The sequence below is a fragment of the Cucurbita maxima genome, unplaced genomic scaffold (genome assembly GCF_002738345.1).
Source record: "Cucurbita maxima cultivar Rimu unplaced genomic scaffold, Cmax_1.0 Cma_Scf00015, whole genome shotgun sequence".
Classification (NCBI taxonomy): Eukaryota; Viridiplantae; Streptophyta; class Magnoliopsida; order Cucurbitales; family Cucurbitaceae; genus Cucurbita; species Cucurbita maxima.
The window spans coordinates 1,450,902-1,467,720 of record NW_019272031.1 but is presented as its reverse complement, the minus strand read 5'-3'; the positions used below and the strand labels follow the sequence as shown (position 1 = coordinate 1,467,720).

The 16,819-nt window shown below is 37.4% G+C and overlaps 1 protein-coding gene across 2 annotated transcripts; it reads left to right on the top strand.

The window, feature by feature from the left end:
* Positions 1-8,561: 8,561 nt before the first annotated feature.
* On the top strand, positions 8,562-15,656 carry LOC111490487 (protein PHLOEM PROTEIN 2-LIKE A9-like). Of its 2 annotated transcripts, XR_002719566.1 has the most exons (4): positions 8,562-8,752; positions 8,933-9,009; positions 10,359-10,845; positions 15,476-15,656. XR_002719566.1 is itself a non-coding variant. In XM_023139131.1 (3 exons), the coding sequence occupies exons 1-3, from the start codon at positions 8,687-8,689 to the stop codon at positions 10,771-10,773; spliced, it is 558 nt and encodes a 185-aa protein (XP_022994899.1). In that variant the 5' UTR covers positions 8,562-8,686; the 3' UTR covers positions 10,774-10,908. The 2 variants fall into 2 exon arrangements, 1 of the variants encoding a protein (XP_022994899.1); XM_023139131.1 differs by lacking the exon at positions 15,476-15,656 and having other exon boundaries at positions 10,359-10,908.
* The last annotated feature ends 1,163 nt before the right edge of the window (positions 15,657-16,819 follow it).

The following is a 16,819-nucleotide window of genomic DNA, read 5'->3' as shown; positions in this document are numbered from 1 at the left end:
AAGACCTTCCATGGTACAACATGTTCATGACTTAGATTACGTTACTTGAAACGTATAGAGCCTTGAGCATAGGTATTCAGACTATGCCTTTGGAATGTATGAAACCTTAGGCATAGGTATTCAGGCTGTATCACAGGGCAAGCCCTAGATGCATGATTAGACTGCATCGCTTGGAACGTAAGAAGCCTTGGATGTAGGTTTTCAGACTATGCCGCTTGGAACGCATGAGGCTTTGGGCATAGGTTTCAAATTGTATTGTAGGGTAAGCCCTAGATGCGGGTTTAGACTATGTCGCTTGGAACACATGAAGCCTTGGACATAAGTTAAGACTGTGTCGTTTGGAACATATGAGACCTTGTGCATAGGCTGCCACGTTATGACTAGTATAGTAAATCTTAGGGAGAGTGTCTTGGAGAGCAAACCAAGAAAAGAGTAAGAACCTAGAAGGCATCCAAGAACAAGACAACAATCAAGGGCTAGAACATCAATATTAAGGGCTCTTAGAGTAGAATCAAGGTTTAAGAATCCAAGGAGAAGGTCCTCAAGATAAGATCATTATAAACCCACAAGTCAAGAACAAAATTAAGGGCCCAAATACTTACAACAAGAACTAGAACAAGAAAAGAAAGAGTTTGGTACCCTAGCATATCAAGAACACAATTAAGGGCTTACAAGTAGGTTACTTACTGAGTTATTATACTCCTTCTATGTTGTTCAGGTAAACAAGGAGCTGGTCAAAGTCGGGAGTGAACTCTAGAGCAGGTGCCATAACAAGTCTCACCCGTCGTCCTCCACCTTTTTATTTTAAAATGTTTTGTATCCGTGCCTTATTTTGTGTTTTAACTATCATGTTGTGTTTTTATATAATAATTTATGAATTTTATTTCAATGTAATATAAATATAATACATATGAACTTTATTTCGATGTAATATAAATATAATGCATATTTTGGTGTTGTTGATCCTAAAAGTCTGAACCCAAATTCCCTTTATTCTCTCAATCTTCAGCTGTTCACTCCGGTGAATCCCTCTGCTAAGACAATTAATCATATTCCCCAAGTTGAAGAAACAAAGTGATCGACATTCCAATTGGGTGAAGTCGATGGGGAATTTGTTCGTCAAGAACCCCGAAGTCACCGATGTTTATGAAACGATTCTTTCTCAAGACGCAGCGATGCAAACTTGGTCAATATCAAAAGCATAAAAGAATATTGCAAGAGGGTTAGTTCCACAAAACAAAAAGGATCTAGTCACGTTAGATTTGAAGAATAAAGAGGCACAAGGAGAATTATTAAAGCAAGTTGATGCTAAGCTGTGATTTTGGTTGCTTCAACTCTGGGTTTGGTTGGAAAATTTCTTGAAGTATGCGCATGTCCTGGGCTCTTGCACATGTCATACCTTAAGATTGTTTAATGTTTGTTTATTATATTATGGGATGATATATGTTATGTTATATTGCACGCTATGAGATATTTATGTTATGTTATGAATTTTGTTGTGACTTCCATATCCGTATGCATAATACTTTTGATATGTCATGCACATTATGTTAATAAAATTACTTTAGAATTTTGGCGATACAGTTATGCTTTCATGAAAATTAGGTTTATGAAAGAATGAATGTATGACTTGCATCATATGTTTACGTCATGATTTAAAGTTGGAAACCTCATGCGTTTTTGTATGTCACGTGCATCAGGATACTTCCCCGTTTTCATGAGTATAGATGCGTACATAACGATATCTATGTACGCCATGATGTTATCTGGCTCATTTCCGTTTGTGGCTCTGACAACGTGAGTGTGTGCTAGTTGAAGGGCAAGCGAACGGGGGACGCATATGCTCATCTAGTGGGTTTATGTGCACATACGTGGGCCATGTGTAAATAAGTACTACACATCCCATTTTAGCCCAAACTGGAAAGTAGAGTTCACGACCCTGAAATGTTTTTATGAAACGATAGGTCCTACCATGATTGCTTGTGTTTATATTTTCCGACCCCCATAGTTGGGTTACTTATTGAGTATTTCTTAAAATACTCAATTTACATATTACTCTTATTTTTTAGGTAAAGGTAAGACACCCCTCGTATAGATGACGACGTCATAGTTGGCCATGAGACCGAAGTTAGGATAATTGCATTTATGTTAGATCAAGACGTTTTTCACTACTTTGAGTTTTTATTATTTCGTTTTTAGGGTGTTACAAATCCTTTCGTCCTTGAAAGTTTTCAGATCGTGAAATACTTAGGGTAGGATGTGCGCACCTCATATTCTCTCGTCTAGGTTGCTCTTATAGCCGAATGGTTAATCTTTCATGTTATTGTTCACATGACGTAGTAAACTCTCCTTTCACCCACGTGTGCTCATGACCCACCTCGACGTAGTCAGGGTCGTTCAATGCTAGGAGAAACCTCCATTCTTGGAGTCTATCATACAAACGCAAAATGTTGCTTTGTTATCTTTCGTCAAGCTTACTTAGCTCGCTTATTCCAAGTGCTTCACATGGCTTTCATCGGGTCTCACATAGTCCTTGCAAACTCATCATTAGCTGGTGGTATACAATTACAAGTGTGCTTTTATTGTCGTGCCCTTGGTATCTTATCGTTAACTTTGTACTAAATCTTGATGTCAACTAGGGCCTAACACGACACGACACATGACAGTTCATGAGCATACATATCATGTCTAGCGATTGTGGTCTCGTGGCAATGACCTGCTGCTTTAAATAAACCATACGAGGTTTCTTCTTCAATTAGCGAGCACCATGTGCTCCTAGGTGTTCATTCAAATCTTGTCAGTCTATGCTAGTACAATATTTCCTCTATACCCTCATGCCAACATCACGACTCAAAATTGCAAGTCTATGGCCTTAATCTCTTCCCTCACTACCATCGCATAGGCAACAACTTCATGCGTCGTGTCTACTCAATCGGTTTGACTTTTCTCTTCAAAGGCGATGCCACCATCCATGGCATCCCATATCTTCGGCAAAACTATCCTCTTATCGGGACATTTTTAGTGTTATCGACTATTCTCTTAATGGCATTTAACCATCATCTTAATAGGCATTCATTTGAGACGAAGTACTATTCTATGCTTAACTAACATTTAACCATCATCCTAATTTTAAGCTGATTTTGTTCTGAGTTTATTACAAATAGAAAATAGGTTTTGGATACAATTTCAAATAAAATATAAAAGACTGAAAATACACAAAAATGACTAATGCCTCGGGACTACCTCGTTTGTGACTGTGCAACTCAAGAGCACTCCCTCATCTTGACTAGTGGTCACAATAGACTGAGTATAAAAATACTCAGTAATCAATCCACTTGTAAGCTCTCGTCACATCCTTATCATAATAGGATACCATGAGTTTTTTTTTGGGCTCTAGGTAATACTGATCTAATCTCTATAACTATCTGAGCAACTGAGAACGCCTCGAAGTTCCAAACAGCTCTCTTGTCTTATTTTTACTTCTTGGTGTTTGTGCATGTTCCTCAACCTTTTTGTACTTCAACTTCGGTAGCTTGCTTTATTTAGGTAGTGAAGGACTAGTATGTTAGATTGAGGCACTACCTCAATAACATATGGTAGGACAATATGACATTTAATAGTCTGAACATCATTTGTGAAATGTTAATGAGTGGACCCTTCTAGAGGAGGGAAAGCGACTTATGCACTAGCCCGCTACTACATCTGCTTGTGTGGTCCCTCACCATCTCTCAAGATGAGTGTACAAAGAAAAAACCCTACTAAGAAGACCCTAGTCATTTCCATAAGATGAACACACTTAATCGATCTCTAATGCATTACCCTAACCAACCTATGCAAAATTAATCATAAAAATAATTTAATTGTTGAGGATGGTTGGAAGGGATTCCCACATTCGTTAGCGGAGGGAATGATCATGAGTTTACAAGTAAATCATACTTCTCCATTTGTACGAGGCCTTTTAGGGAAACCCAAAGCAAATCTACGAGAGCTTATGCTCAAAGTGGACAACATCATACCATTATGGAGTGTCGTGATTCCTAACATTAATGTCTTAAAACATATTTTGGGAACATTTATTAATAGTATATTTTATCTTATTTTCATAGGTGGGTTAATAGTATATATTCTCTTATTTAAACGTCCCAAACTCTCTTTCTATGAAATTTGATATACAACAATAAGATAGGTACCAGAGAGGAAAAGTGTTTGAATATAAGACAAATTTGCATTCCTTCTCCTCATTGCAACCACAACCAAGCAGTGTAAAGAGGAGGCTATTTGGTTCTTCAACCAATATCCTTTGCTTCTTGGATTCTTCTCAATGTTCGTTGAAAAGAATGAGAGATTCTTGATGCATGTTGCCAAACTGCGAATATTTATTTTTTTTATTATTATTATTATTCATTCATTCATTCATAAATTCAGACACACACAAATAATTTGTTAGGTATATTTTTATCTGAGGGATTTAGAGGCTGAATTTGACGGAGGGTTGGAGGTGAAAAATGCTCAGAAAACCTCCCGGAATCTTGGAAAAAAATTAAAAAGTTTGGATCAAAGTCAACCGAGGAGTAAAATGGTAATTTTCTCCCTTTGACTATCCTGGGTCCGGGAGACCTTGGTCAGACCAACAAAAAAGAGAAGAAAGAAGAACACACGAAAAGAAAAGGGATTTGTTCAAATTCAGCACGAGAGTTTCACAAGAAAAGAAGTTCGAATGTTGAACGTTCGTTTTCATCAAGAACTTAAAAAGAAAACGTATTGAAGGTATTCATGAGAGAGTTAGAACTTGAAATTTAAACATGTTGTTCTAGGAGAAGTTCTTCATAGATCTCGTATTGAAGTTTGGCTAGGAATCGTGGTGAAACTCGGAGCTTTAAGAAGCCTTTTAGTTTCAGTAAGATCACATAAATTCCAAAGTTTAAACAAGTTTATTAAGATATATGATCGATCACCCAAAAAAAAAAAAAATGATAAGACAATTATTTATGGAAAGTTGGATTTGAGACCTACAACTCTAGTGAAGGAGTTCAATAGATACAGATATGCGCGAGAAGTCAAGAAATCCCAAAGAAAATAGGTTGGAAATCAGAAAACTCATTATATTTGGGAATTAAAATGTAGGTGAGAGGTTTCTAGAGTTGGGTGGATCGTGCAATAAGCCTCTCTCGACCCTCCCTTTCTCATACGGTGACATGCGTCGACAAACAAGAGGTGGAACGTGGCTTGTGTAGAAAAGGGCACACGTCAAGCATGGAACAGTGAACCCAATCCAAAATCTACGTGCGACCCGAGAGTCTGATACCCAACCCAAATTTTCAGTCGATCTACGGTCCGATCCATCAACCCAAAACTGACTTGACTCAAATTAGTAAGTATAGTCGAATGCTAGTAATGAAACTTAGATCTCACTAGTCATGATAGTCTAACTATGTTTTTTTATGGTCGAGTGATATGATTATAGCTTGAAATTTTCTTGGAATTCCAATTAAAAGTTTGAAATTTTAACACAAAGTCCGAACCAAAATTAATTTCTCAATTTTTCTTTTTAAATTAAAAGTGTTGTGATTTTATTGAGAGTTTTAGAAACTCAAGAAGTTAACTTTCTATGTCAACTCAAGGGGCAAAATTGTCATTTTAATGATGAGGATTCTATTAAAGGCCTAATCTGAATTGGAAAGGGAAAATAAAATGGGAAAAAAGGAAAATGAAAAGAAAAGAAATAAAGAAAGTACTAAGGCTTTGAGAGAGAAGATGATAGAGAATCTAAAATCATGCGACTTTGGTGAAGAAATCAAATTGATTCCGAGCCTATTTTGGACTCATTTATCTATCTCCACAATTAATGAAATTGAGTTTGAATACTTTTGTTTGAAACTTAGACTAAATCATGCTACTTTGGTGAAGAAATCAAATTGATTCGAGATACTAAGAAAAAGATACAAATTCAAAAGAAAATAGGTTGAATACGATATTGTAAGAAATTTGGAAAGAAAATGATGGAGAAACCAATGTGCATACGACACGTTGGATGGTGAATTGCAGAATGCTGGTTGGCACGGACACTACCACGTGTTGAGAAAAGGCAAAGGAAGTGCATTTGGCTGGGAGAGAGACGTGTATTGAAGTTTGTTTGGCATGCACATATCTGTGGATCGACCCGACCCAACCCGTTTTTTGCCTTCGAACCAATCCACGACCCAAAATTTGATCTGAATCCCATGACCCGAACCTCTTGCTTTTGCTTCAACTTAATCTCTACACATCAATGAGTACTAGCCATGTGTTGTGCAATGAGTGCGTTCAACTGTTTTTCATCTTGATTTCAATACTAACCCTATCATGCAAATGTCATTCATGAAAGTAGCCGATCTAATTTTTCTCCCGTAATACTTGTAGGGATAATTATAACATGCTAACATGCAAGCATATCTTACCTTTAAGTGGTTAAAATATGCATGTTTAGGACCTCACAAGCGAATTTTTGGATGAGAATGCAAGTATATTATAAAAAATTATTAAAATACCCCTAGGATGTGCTAACATGCTAGCATATCTTACCTGAGGTCGTTAGAATATGCATGTTTAGGACCTCATAAGAGAATTTTTGGATGAAAATGCAAGTATATATAAAAATTTACTAGAATACCCCTAGAATGAGAATTTAGGATGCATCCCGATTTTAATGTTTACTACCGTGCTAGAATGAAGGATGAGATATTCTGATCTATGTCCTGACGATTGATGGATGTTATCTCTCTGTAGAGCTTGTACTAATGCATAATATAATATGTTTAGCTTCAGTTGGTTGATTGTGTGTTCTCCCTATAAAACATGTTTATGTGCATAGAGCTGGAGTTAGGGCGCTAGAGTTACGACTAGATGATGACCTAGGTCAAGATGTCTCCAGTGGATTAAGCACCTTTGGATCGTGAACAGTGATCAGAGGGTTTAAACTCTAGTGCTTTCAGACTAAGAAAGACTGGAGAAGTTGGAACAGTATCCTTGAGTCGGAAGTTCGTATTATGCCACTCAGCCACCCTAAGAATCGAGTAAACCTCCTCAGCTCCTAAAGATGACCAAGGTAATGTATAGATTTTGTTTCTTAGGCTTTAGGTGGTCGATATAAATATTCTCAAACACAATATGCATATGTGAACCAAGTTAAGACTAGGGTGCTACACTTTGAGTGGTTTACACATTGACATAGGTCACTACATTTACAGTTAACTGGGCACCTTAGGATCGTCAGCACCAATCAGAGTTCTAGACTTATGTGGACCTAGTGATTGGATTAGTCCTAAGGGGTTAACCTCGAACATTCTAGAAACATGAGATTAGATTTAAACTGCCTAGATACTCCTAAGAACCTAATAGACCTCCACGACATTCAGGATTGACTAATGTAACTCACCAAGTAGTTAGCATTATGACAGCGCCATCAGAGTCTTTGCCTTCTACTTCTCCGATATGCCTTTAGTGCTAGCAGCGCCCTACAAAGAGATAGTAGTATAGGTACCGTTGAGCTAAGCCTAAGCCAAATAGTGCAATGCATCGACTAGGTATCCTTACCTAGAGGAAATGACTAATTGACTCCTAAATGGGGCCATTGTGTAGTAGAAACCTATCTTGGGAGGGAATGTGGTATCATGCAATAAGATTCAATAGTTGGCCAACACACGGGGTCATTTCCCCAAACTAGGGTGATTATATGGTCCTGTGGGAGAGTTTGCCGGCTAACCTCTCATGGATGATGTTCAGACTAGATAGCAAATACCATACCGTCCCACTAGATGATTATGATGTAGTGCTTCAACCCTAGATACTAGTGATTCATCCAAATGTTAGAAAACCTATACAAACCCATAGGGGCAATATTCAAAATAAAGATCTACTCAAAACTTTTAGACCTCTCAGATGCTCAAATAACAGTAGAGACTAGGCCCGAACTTCCTAATGCTCAAGTAAACCTATGGATACCTACTAAGTTAAGAATGTGATGAGAGCTTACAAGTAAGTTGCTTGCTGATTATTTTTATACTCACCCCTTTCCTCTCTCTTTTTCCAGGTCTTGGCAGGAGCTGTTCAAGGTGGAGCATTTGAGAGCTCCATAGTCACAAAGAGAATCGTTCTAGAGCGTTAGTCCGTCTTTACATGTTAATTAGTTTTACATGAATTTGTTTGAAACATGGATGATGTGCATGTAGTAATAATATTTTCTCAATTCATGTCCCAACATATTTCAATCTTTACACAACATATAAACAAACAAAAATCAAAATACTTTTGACTTCAATCAATTCCATAAATCCCATCAACTTTCCACACAAGTATTTCATCAATCATAATGAATTACACATCTATTCCTCGATTCCTTTCCAACTAACACGACTATCTTATTCCAAAAAGATAAGAAAAAGAAACCCATAAAGAAGCAAAAAAGGAACATACAATCCAATCCAAAAGAATTGGATTCTCCATTTACTTACCATTAAATATTATACGAAGCTTCCTCCCATTAGCATATACTCCTCTTCTATAAAAAGAACCCTTTGGCTCTTCCTTAGATTACTATCAACAAGGCTTCGAAGAACACAAAAGAAAAGAAAAGGCTTTGATCATCAGAGGGAGCTGAAGCTGGAGAGCTCATTAACCTTTCTTTCTTTGTTTCCTTTTATGTCCATGAATGGAAATAGGGCGTTCCAACCCTCACCATCGGGCTGAATCAAACAACATAAAAATGGAGGGGAAGGTTCGTATGGTACCCATAATTTGAAAGTTCATAGACTAAATTTTACAGATTTTAATTAAAATGTTAGAAAACGACCAAGTTTCTTGTTGAAAATTTTAGTTTAATAAAATATTTGAATTATTAGCCAAATTCTAAAATTCTATTGTTTTTTTCGTTATTTGATGGTCCTTAATTTTACAGAATAAGTTCAAAATATATCCAAGGGGACTAGATATTACGTGGGGCAACGACAATCGTTATTGGATGTTATCAGACATGTAAGCTCTAAGCTGCAACTTTGTTTTTTTTTTTTTTTTTTTTTTTTTTTTTTTTTTTTTTTTTTTTTTTTTTTTTTTTTTTTTTTTTTTTTTTTATGAAGTTTAATCTGAAATTTATTTTGTTAACTTGATTTTATAGATTTCGTTGTAGAAAAACCGAAAGGAATAATAATAATTAAAAAAAAGGTCTTCTTTGATGAATCACTATTCCTCCTGAGAATATATGCTAAAACCATGACACTAAAGGGCGAAAGTTCCCTTTGATAATTCTTTATTGAATCAAATAAATTACAAAGAATACGAAAAGATGAACAAAATTCAAGATATTTGTCTATAAGAAAGAGACAAATACGATACCTATGATAGATTGTAAATATCTATATATTTGTCTTGTTGGATGATGAAAGTCCCCCATCAGCTAATTTAGGGAATGATCATGGGTTTATAAATGAGGAATACTAACTCTATTGGCATGAGGCTTTTTGAGGAACCCCAAAGCAAAGTCAAAAGTCATGAGAGCTTATGCTCAAAGTAGATAATATCATATCATTATGGAGAGTCGTGCTCGTCTAACGGTCAAATAGGGTATCCTTTCAATACATAGTGTTTGATCTAAAAGCTAAGTGATATTTATGCTACTTTCTTGTGGATCTTTTCCTCTTCCTATAAGTTTCCTTTGGGAAGAGCCATCTAATTGAGTTGCTCTTTTAAGCCCATTGTTCCATGTAATAGTAGAAGAAATAAAATTTTTACACGAAAGGAAGAGTACATAGATGAACTGACGACATCAAATGAGAGTGATTTAAGAGTAAGATTGTTGAACCGAGATTAAAACAATTCAAGTTATTACCTATACCAACAAGGTTCACTTTCTTTTTTTTGATAGCTCAATTATTGTAATGGGCTAAATCTACTGTTAGCTGATATTGTCATTTTTGGGCTTTTCCTCTCGGGCTTCCTCATTTTTAAAACGTCTCTGCTAGGGAAAAGTTTCCACACCCATATAAAAGATGTTTCGTTTTCCTTCTCAACGATGCGGGATCTCACAATTCACTCTAAGAGTGCTTCGTTCTCCTCCCCAACCGATGTGGGATCTCACAATCATATAAACTCTAAAGTTAAACATGATTTGCTTTGACCAATTCTAAGTTGGATGACCTCTTACTTATTTTCCTATGAAACATGTGAATGAGGACAAGAAAATGTGTTAATTTGTGGAGATAATAGTTTTCATTCGAGAATCGACAAATAAGTAACGCGGTTATGTTACAAAGGATACAGGTTCCATATCGGAATTCCTTTGTTTCTTTCAATTGTGTTCATAATTTGTTGTTATTGTGATTTTGTAGGGAGGCGGAAGACAGTTTTGCAGAACTAAAACAAGTAAATTGGCTAGAAGTAACTGGTTCAACACCGAAAAATCTAAAGATTGGGGCTTGGTTCAAAGTGAGTTTCAATGTGACACTAAGACCCAATGCTTTTGGATGGGATGAGTGTAATGTTTACATAATGGCTAAGATTGGGAAAAAGGGGCATTACAGTTTCAAGAAGCTGAATCTTAATGTTAAACAACCAGAAGGAAGATTTAACATTCCCCATAATGAATTAAAAATTAAAGTTGCCAAGCCCAAAAACGGATCCGAAGAGGATCTCAAGCTCTACTTTGGTATGTATGAAGTTTGGAGCAACAGATGGAAAGGAGGGTTGAGGATCTATCATGCACTAGTTGAGGAGTGCGAGGCACCAAAAGAGAAAAAATTATGATGATCGTGTCTATAACAATTGCTATCGACTCGACGTGTGGTTTCAAGAACATGAGAATAATAGGAGAATAATAGAAGAATAATGTACTTGTAAATGTTGGCTGAATTCACTCCACCATATTTGAGAGTTCTCTTATTTATAATCAAATACAGAAATATGTTAAATTACAAATAATATGAAAATAACAATAAAAGGAAAGAATAATAAATGAATACAATATATTTGTATTTAATAAAATGACAAATATGGTAAGCCGTAATGTAAGGCAAATATCTAGATATTTTCCTTATAATGAACGGTCAACTATCCTTAACACCCCCCGCAAGCTGAGCGTCGGATTTGAACGAACGTGAAGCTTGGATCTGAAAAATTTAAAGAGAGGTCAAGAAATACTTTTTGTGAAGATGTCAGCAACTTGGAGATGAGAGGTTACATAATGTGTGCGAAGTTTGCCAGCAATAACAAGTTCTCAAAGAAAATGATAATCTAGTTCAACATGTTTGGCTCGCTTGTGAGAAACGGGATTAGAGCTCAAAAAAATAGCACTTTTGTTGTCACATAAGAGTAAGGCCTGCTGTGAAATAGGGACCTTGAGGTCATGCAAAAGATGCGTAACCCAAAGAAGTTCAGCAACAGTTGTGGCAAGAGCACGATACTCAGATTCACAGCTGGAGCATGAGACAGTAGGTTGCGTTTTGGCACTCTAAGAAATGAGATTGTTACCAAGATAAATAGAATAGCCAAATGTAGAACGACGAGTATCGGGACAACCAGTTCAGTCAACATCTGAATAAGCGACTAGCGTACTAGGAACAGTGGATGGACGAAAGGTAAGACCAAAGTGGAGTGTTTCTTTGACATAGCGAAGAATACGTTTGACAGCAAGAAAGTGATCTGCAGCAGGGGCATGCAAGAATTGACTGATAGAATTGACAGCATAGACAATATCTGGACTCGTAATAGTCAAGTACTGAAGGGCGCCAACAAGAGATCTATAGAGAGTAGGATTAGAGAAAGGAGAACTATCAGCAGTCAGGTGTTGAGAAACAACCATGGGAGTGTGAACTGGTTTGCTATCGTAATTGAGCACGAGAAAGAATATCTCGAGCATATTTTAACTGACTAATAAAGAGACCATCAGGAGTGGGTGAGGCTTCAAGACCAAGAAAGTAACTAAGAGAACCCAAATCTTTGGTAGCAAACTCAAAATGAAGCTTGCGAGTAAAGCTGTCAATAAGAGATGAGTTGTTGTCGGTAACAATATTTCCATCAACATAAAGAAGCAAATAGATAAGGTTAGATTGCTGATGAAAGACAAAAAAGAACGTGTCAGTGTGACTGCAAGAAAACCCAAGTGTGAGAAGAAATAAGCTAAAACGCTAAAACTAGGCACGAGGAGCTTGCTTTAAGCCATAGAGGGCTTTCTTTAATATACAAACATGAGTGGGAAATCGAGGATCAATATACCCAGGAGGTTTTTCCATATGAACATGTTCAATAAAAGTTTCATTGAGAAAAGCATTCTTGACATCAAGTTGTCGAAGAGGCCATTTTTTTGTGACTACAAAAGAAAGCACAACACGAACAGTGGTAGCTTTGACAACCGGACTGAAAGTGTCAATGTAGTCAAGACCAAGAACCTGAGTATAACCTTTGGCAACAAGACGAGCTTTGAAACGCTCAACGGATCCATCAGGAAAATATTTAATACGAAACACCCATTTAGAGACCATGATGTTGGTGTTGGCAAGGCGAGGAACCAAAGTCCAAGTATCATTTTGTTGTAACGCTCGAATTTCTTCATCCATGGCAACCACCCAAGCAAGATTCTTAGCTGCAGATTTGAATCCTTTTGGCTCAATGGATGCAAAAAGAGTAGAAAGAAGTCTAGATGAGCCCAAAATACCAAGATTTGCTAGATGACGAGTCTTGAATATACCAACTTTCGCTCGTGTGATCATAGGATGAGTTCTCAAAGAAGAGGTATCAATAGTAGGTTCAATAGAGGTCGAATTAGAAGTCGAGGGTGGAAAAGTGGAACCTGCAAAAGAAGTATCAACCTGCACAGACTCATCCACAAGGTTAGAACAAATATCACACAGGGATGAACTGGATCGAGGAATGTGCGGTGATGAAGTGGTAGGGGGGATGAATCAATATGACAAAGATGTGGTTCCAAAAAATTTGAAATAGGAATAGAGGAAAGAGGTTGGGCCTAGGAGCTAGAGATAGCATGAAAGTGAGTTTCATCAAATTGAGCATGACGGGTGATATAAAGCTTAGTGGTGGCAGGATCAAGACAGCGGAACCCTTTATGAGCAAGACTATAACCCAAAAAAATACAAGAAATGTTGCGGGGAGAAAGCTTGTTAGGCATATAATCACGTAAATAAGGATAAACACGACAACCAAAGGGATGAAAATTGTCATAATGTAGAGTGTAGCCATAAAGAAGTTCAAAGGGTGACTTACCTCCAAGAAGTGGAGTAGGAAACCAGTTGATAATATAAGCTCTGGTGCTGAAGGCGTCAACCCAAAAACAAGGAGAAAGATGAGAGTGAAAGAGAAGGGCCAAGCCAGTCTTAGACACATGGCGATGTTTTCTCTCAGCACGACCATTTTGAGCAAGTGTATATGGACAAGAGAGTTGATGGTGGATGCCAAAATTACGTAAATGAGTTTTGAAACAAGTACTAATAAATTTGGTACCACCATCGTTTTGAAATACCTTGATACGAGAAGAATATTAATTTTTCATAAATTTTTGAAATTGAAGAAAAATATCAGAAAAATTAGATTTAAATTTTAAAGAGTAAAGCCAAGTGAATCGAGAATAATCATCAATAAAAATAACATAATAAAGAAAACCCAAATTTGATTTGACGGGAGAAGGACCCCAAAGATCACAATGAATAAGATCTAACACATGAGACGACCTACGTCCATTGTGGGAATAAGGCAATCGATGACTTTTCGCAAGCTGACAAGTATTACATAATGATGGAGAAGGCAATAAAAACGTAAGAGAAATATGACCTTTTCTATTTAAAAAAGAAATAACAGAATGATTCACATGATCCAGACGAGCATGCCATAAATCATATGAAACACGTAAAGATTTATTTCTAAGGACTGAAATAAAAGCAGGATTGCCGCGCTCCAGCACATGTAGCCCTCCATCTCTTTTACCGGTTGCCACCACCCTTCCTGTTTGACGATTATGGATAGTAATAAGATTATTAATAAATGTAACGGAGAGAGGAAAATCAGACGTTAATTTACTAATAGAAAGAAGATTTTTAGTGAGTTGAGGGACAACCAAGACATCTAATAAGTGAATATTTGGAACAGGATAAAGAGTACCGGTGTGGGTAATGGGTAGAGATGCACCCTTTCCTACGATCATAGAGTTCTTTCCCATGTAATTTTTAGATTGATCCAGAATAGATGGGTCGGTAGTCATATGGGCCGAAGCCCCAGTGTCTAGAAACCAATCAGCAGCATCGGGTCCAGCAATAGAACATGACGTGTTAAAGGCTTCAGTAAGGTGAGCATGAGAAGAATCAGGTCGAACATACTGTTGGTTGCAGCGGTCAGCATAATGGCCCTCTTTGCGGCATATTTGGCAGTGAGGTGGTCGACGACCCTAACCTGAGTGGGTTCGTCCTCGATTAGAAGAGTTGTTTTCGTGAGAGTAAGAACGACCTTGCTGGTTGCTAAAGAAAGCAGGGTGGCTTCCATGGGTGCGACCACGATTAGTGGCTGTGAATGCTGTAGGAGTGGAGTCAGAGGACTCAAGGGAGCGCTGGAACAACTCAAAACTTTCAGCTTAAGAGACTAAATCTGCAAAACAAGGGATAGGGGTGAGAGCCATCTGAGTAGTAGAAAAAGCTGAAAATTCGGTGCCGAGTCCACGAAGGAACTAGTGCACTTTATCAATGTCCTCGACAGGTCTGCCAATGGCATGAAGTTGGTCGCAAATTATTTTGAAGGCACGGGCATACTCAGCAACAGGTTTGGTGCCACGTTTCATCAACTGCAAGTCATTCTTGAGTCACAGTTCACAAGCTTTTGACTGATGGCTGAACGTAGTTTCGAACGCAAGCCATACATCACGTGCAGTAGAGAGACCAACGACAACAGCCATGGCTTCCTCAGTGAGAGAGGAGAGCAGGAGACAGAAAAGTCGTTGATCGGCTGCTCTCCATGCCAAATATTTGGGGTTGAGTGTTGAGGAGGTTTCTGGTTCAAAGCGAGGTGGTGGAACCATAGTTCCATCAACATAGCTCAACATGTCTTGACTTTCAAGGAGAGGGAGAAGTTGGTTTTTCCAAAGAGGATAATTGGAGGAAGAAAGTTTGATGGTGATCATATGGATTAGAGTATTGAAAGAAAGAAGATGATAAGAAGATTCGAAAGCCATAGAGAAGAAAGGATCAGGGTTGTTAAATCGAAAGGGCTCTGATACCATGTAAATGTTGGCTAAATCCACCACACCTAAATGGTCGTGAAAGTTCTCTTATTTATAATCAAATACAAAAATATGGTAAATTACAAATAATATAGAAATAACAATAAAATAAAAGAATAATAAATGAATACACTATATTTGTCTTTAATAAAATGGCAAATATTATAAGCCGTAATGTAAGACAAATATCTAGATATTTTCCTTATAATGAACGGTCAACTATCCTTAACAGTACTTATGTATCCACTAGTATTATGGTGATACTAAATTTTTAATGTATTTCGTGGATTTTATTTGTTTTAGAAGAATATGCACCAAAAATATGTATTGTATTTGTTGATATGTTGGGAAATTTCCATATTGAGTATGTTTGGCTATCTCTAGAAATCTTTCAACTTGGAGAAGTTGGATACGAAGTGCTTTAACATGTTTAAGTTTTGGGTACTTATTGGGATGGAAGTTGTGTCCAAGTAGAAGAACATGAAGTTTAAGTTGGATCATACATATAAACAAAAAAGACTAAAAAAACGATGGTCAAACTAAGAAAAGAGAGAAGGAAAACATGGGTCGTAGCGCGAGTTCCTTGGTTTCACACAGAGCATGTGCCCTGTGTTACAACCTCGCTAAAAGAAAGTAGTTTGTGCCCCCACATGCAAGAGAGACGAGGGGCGACCCTTAAGTGGCACCCATCCAGCCACGTGAATGTCATGATTGAGAAGTGTCTTGAGGCGACCGAGGAGGATGATGCATCATCCAACACACCAAGAGTGTGCACTTAAGCCAAGTCGAGACATACGCAAGGTTCGAGAGAACGATGCGACACAAGGGTCGAAGATATGCTCGAAGAGGGCTGGGTAAGGCCCCGGGCAATAACCTCAAAGATGAAAGCTCATAAAATTTGGTGTCAATCGGATACTCGAAGAATGATGCATGGAGCGTATGACCGCTCGCAAAAGAAAGTCTACTCGATGAGAACCCAAATGGATGGATGTTCAAGGTGTCCCAATGAGAATCAAAACATGGGTCAATTCCCAACGAATGTGTCCAAGTAAGCTAAGAGGGACGAGGTGTCCTGAGACATGTGATGGCATCATGATGCATGGGTCGTGTTGTTGGAAACTGAGATAAAGATGAGATGCGATGTGGATTACAAGAGACCTTTATGAGTTAATAAGCTTGACTTAGCAAAAAGAAGTTATTACCAAGAATAATTTTAGGATAATTGTTTAGTTGTTATTGACTTGAATATATTTAGAGAAATAGTTAGTCTTTTGTTGGAATTATTAGTAGTTGATTAATTTGAGAAGAAAGTTTAGGAAACTAGTTGTGTTTTCTCTACTGTAAATACTCATGAGATGTATGTTATTTCACAACATAGAAAATTGAAAAGCATAAGTACTTAATGTTACTTATTTCAAAAGCTCTCTCGACTCGAGTTGTTCTTCCTACTTCAGCTGTTTGTTTCGACATATTTCGATCGTGGGTTATTTTCAACAATTGGTATCAAAGTTAGGATGTCGAAACAAATGTCATCACCATACAAAGTTATCAGAGGAGAAGTGACAATGATAAAGA

Bases quoted from the DNA above. Each gene is read 5' to 3' on its own strand.
- LOC111490487 (XM_023139131.1), top strand. From the start codon at position 8,687: ATGGAAATAGGGCGTTCCAACCCTCACCATCGGGCTGAATCAAACAAC. The intron at 8,753-8,932 runs GTTCGTATGGTA...TTAATTTTACAG, and splicing joins ACATAAAAATGGAGGGGAAG to AATAAGTTCAAAATATATCC. The intron at 9,010-10,358 runs GTAAGCTCTAAG...GTGATTTTGTAG, and splicing joins TATTGGATGTTATCAGACAT to GGAGGCGGAAGACAGTTTTG.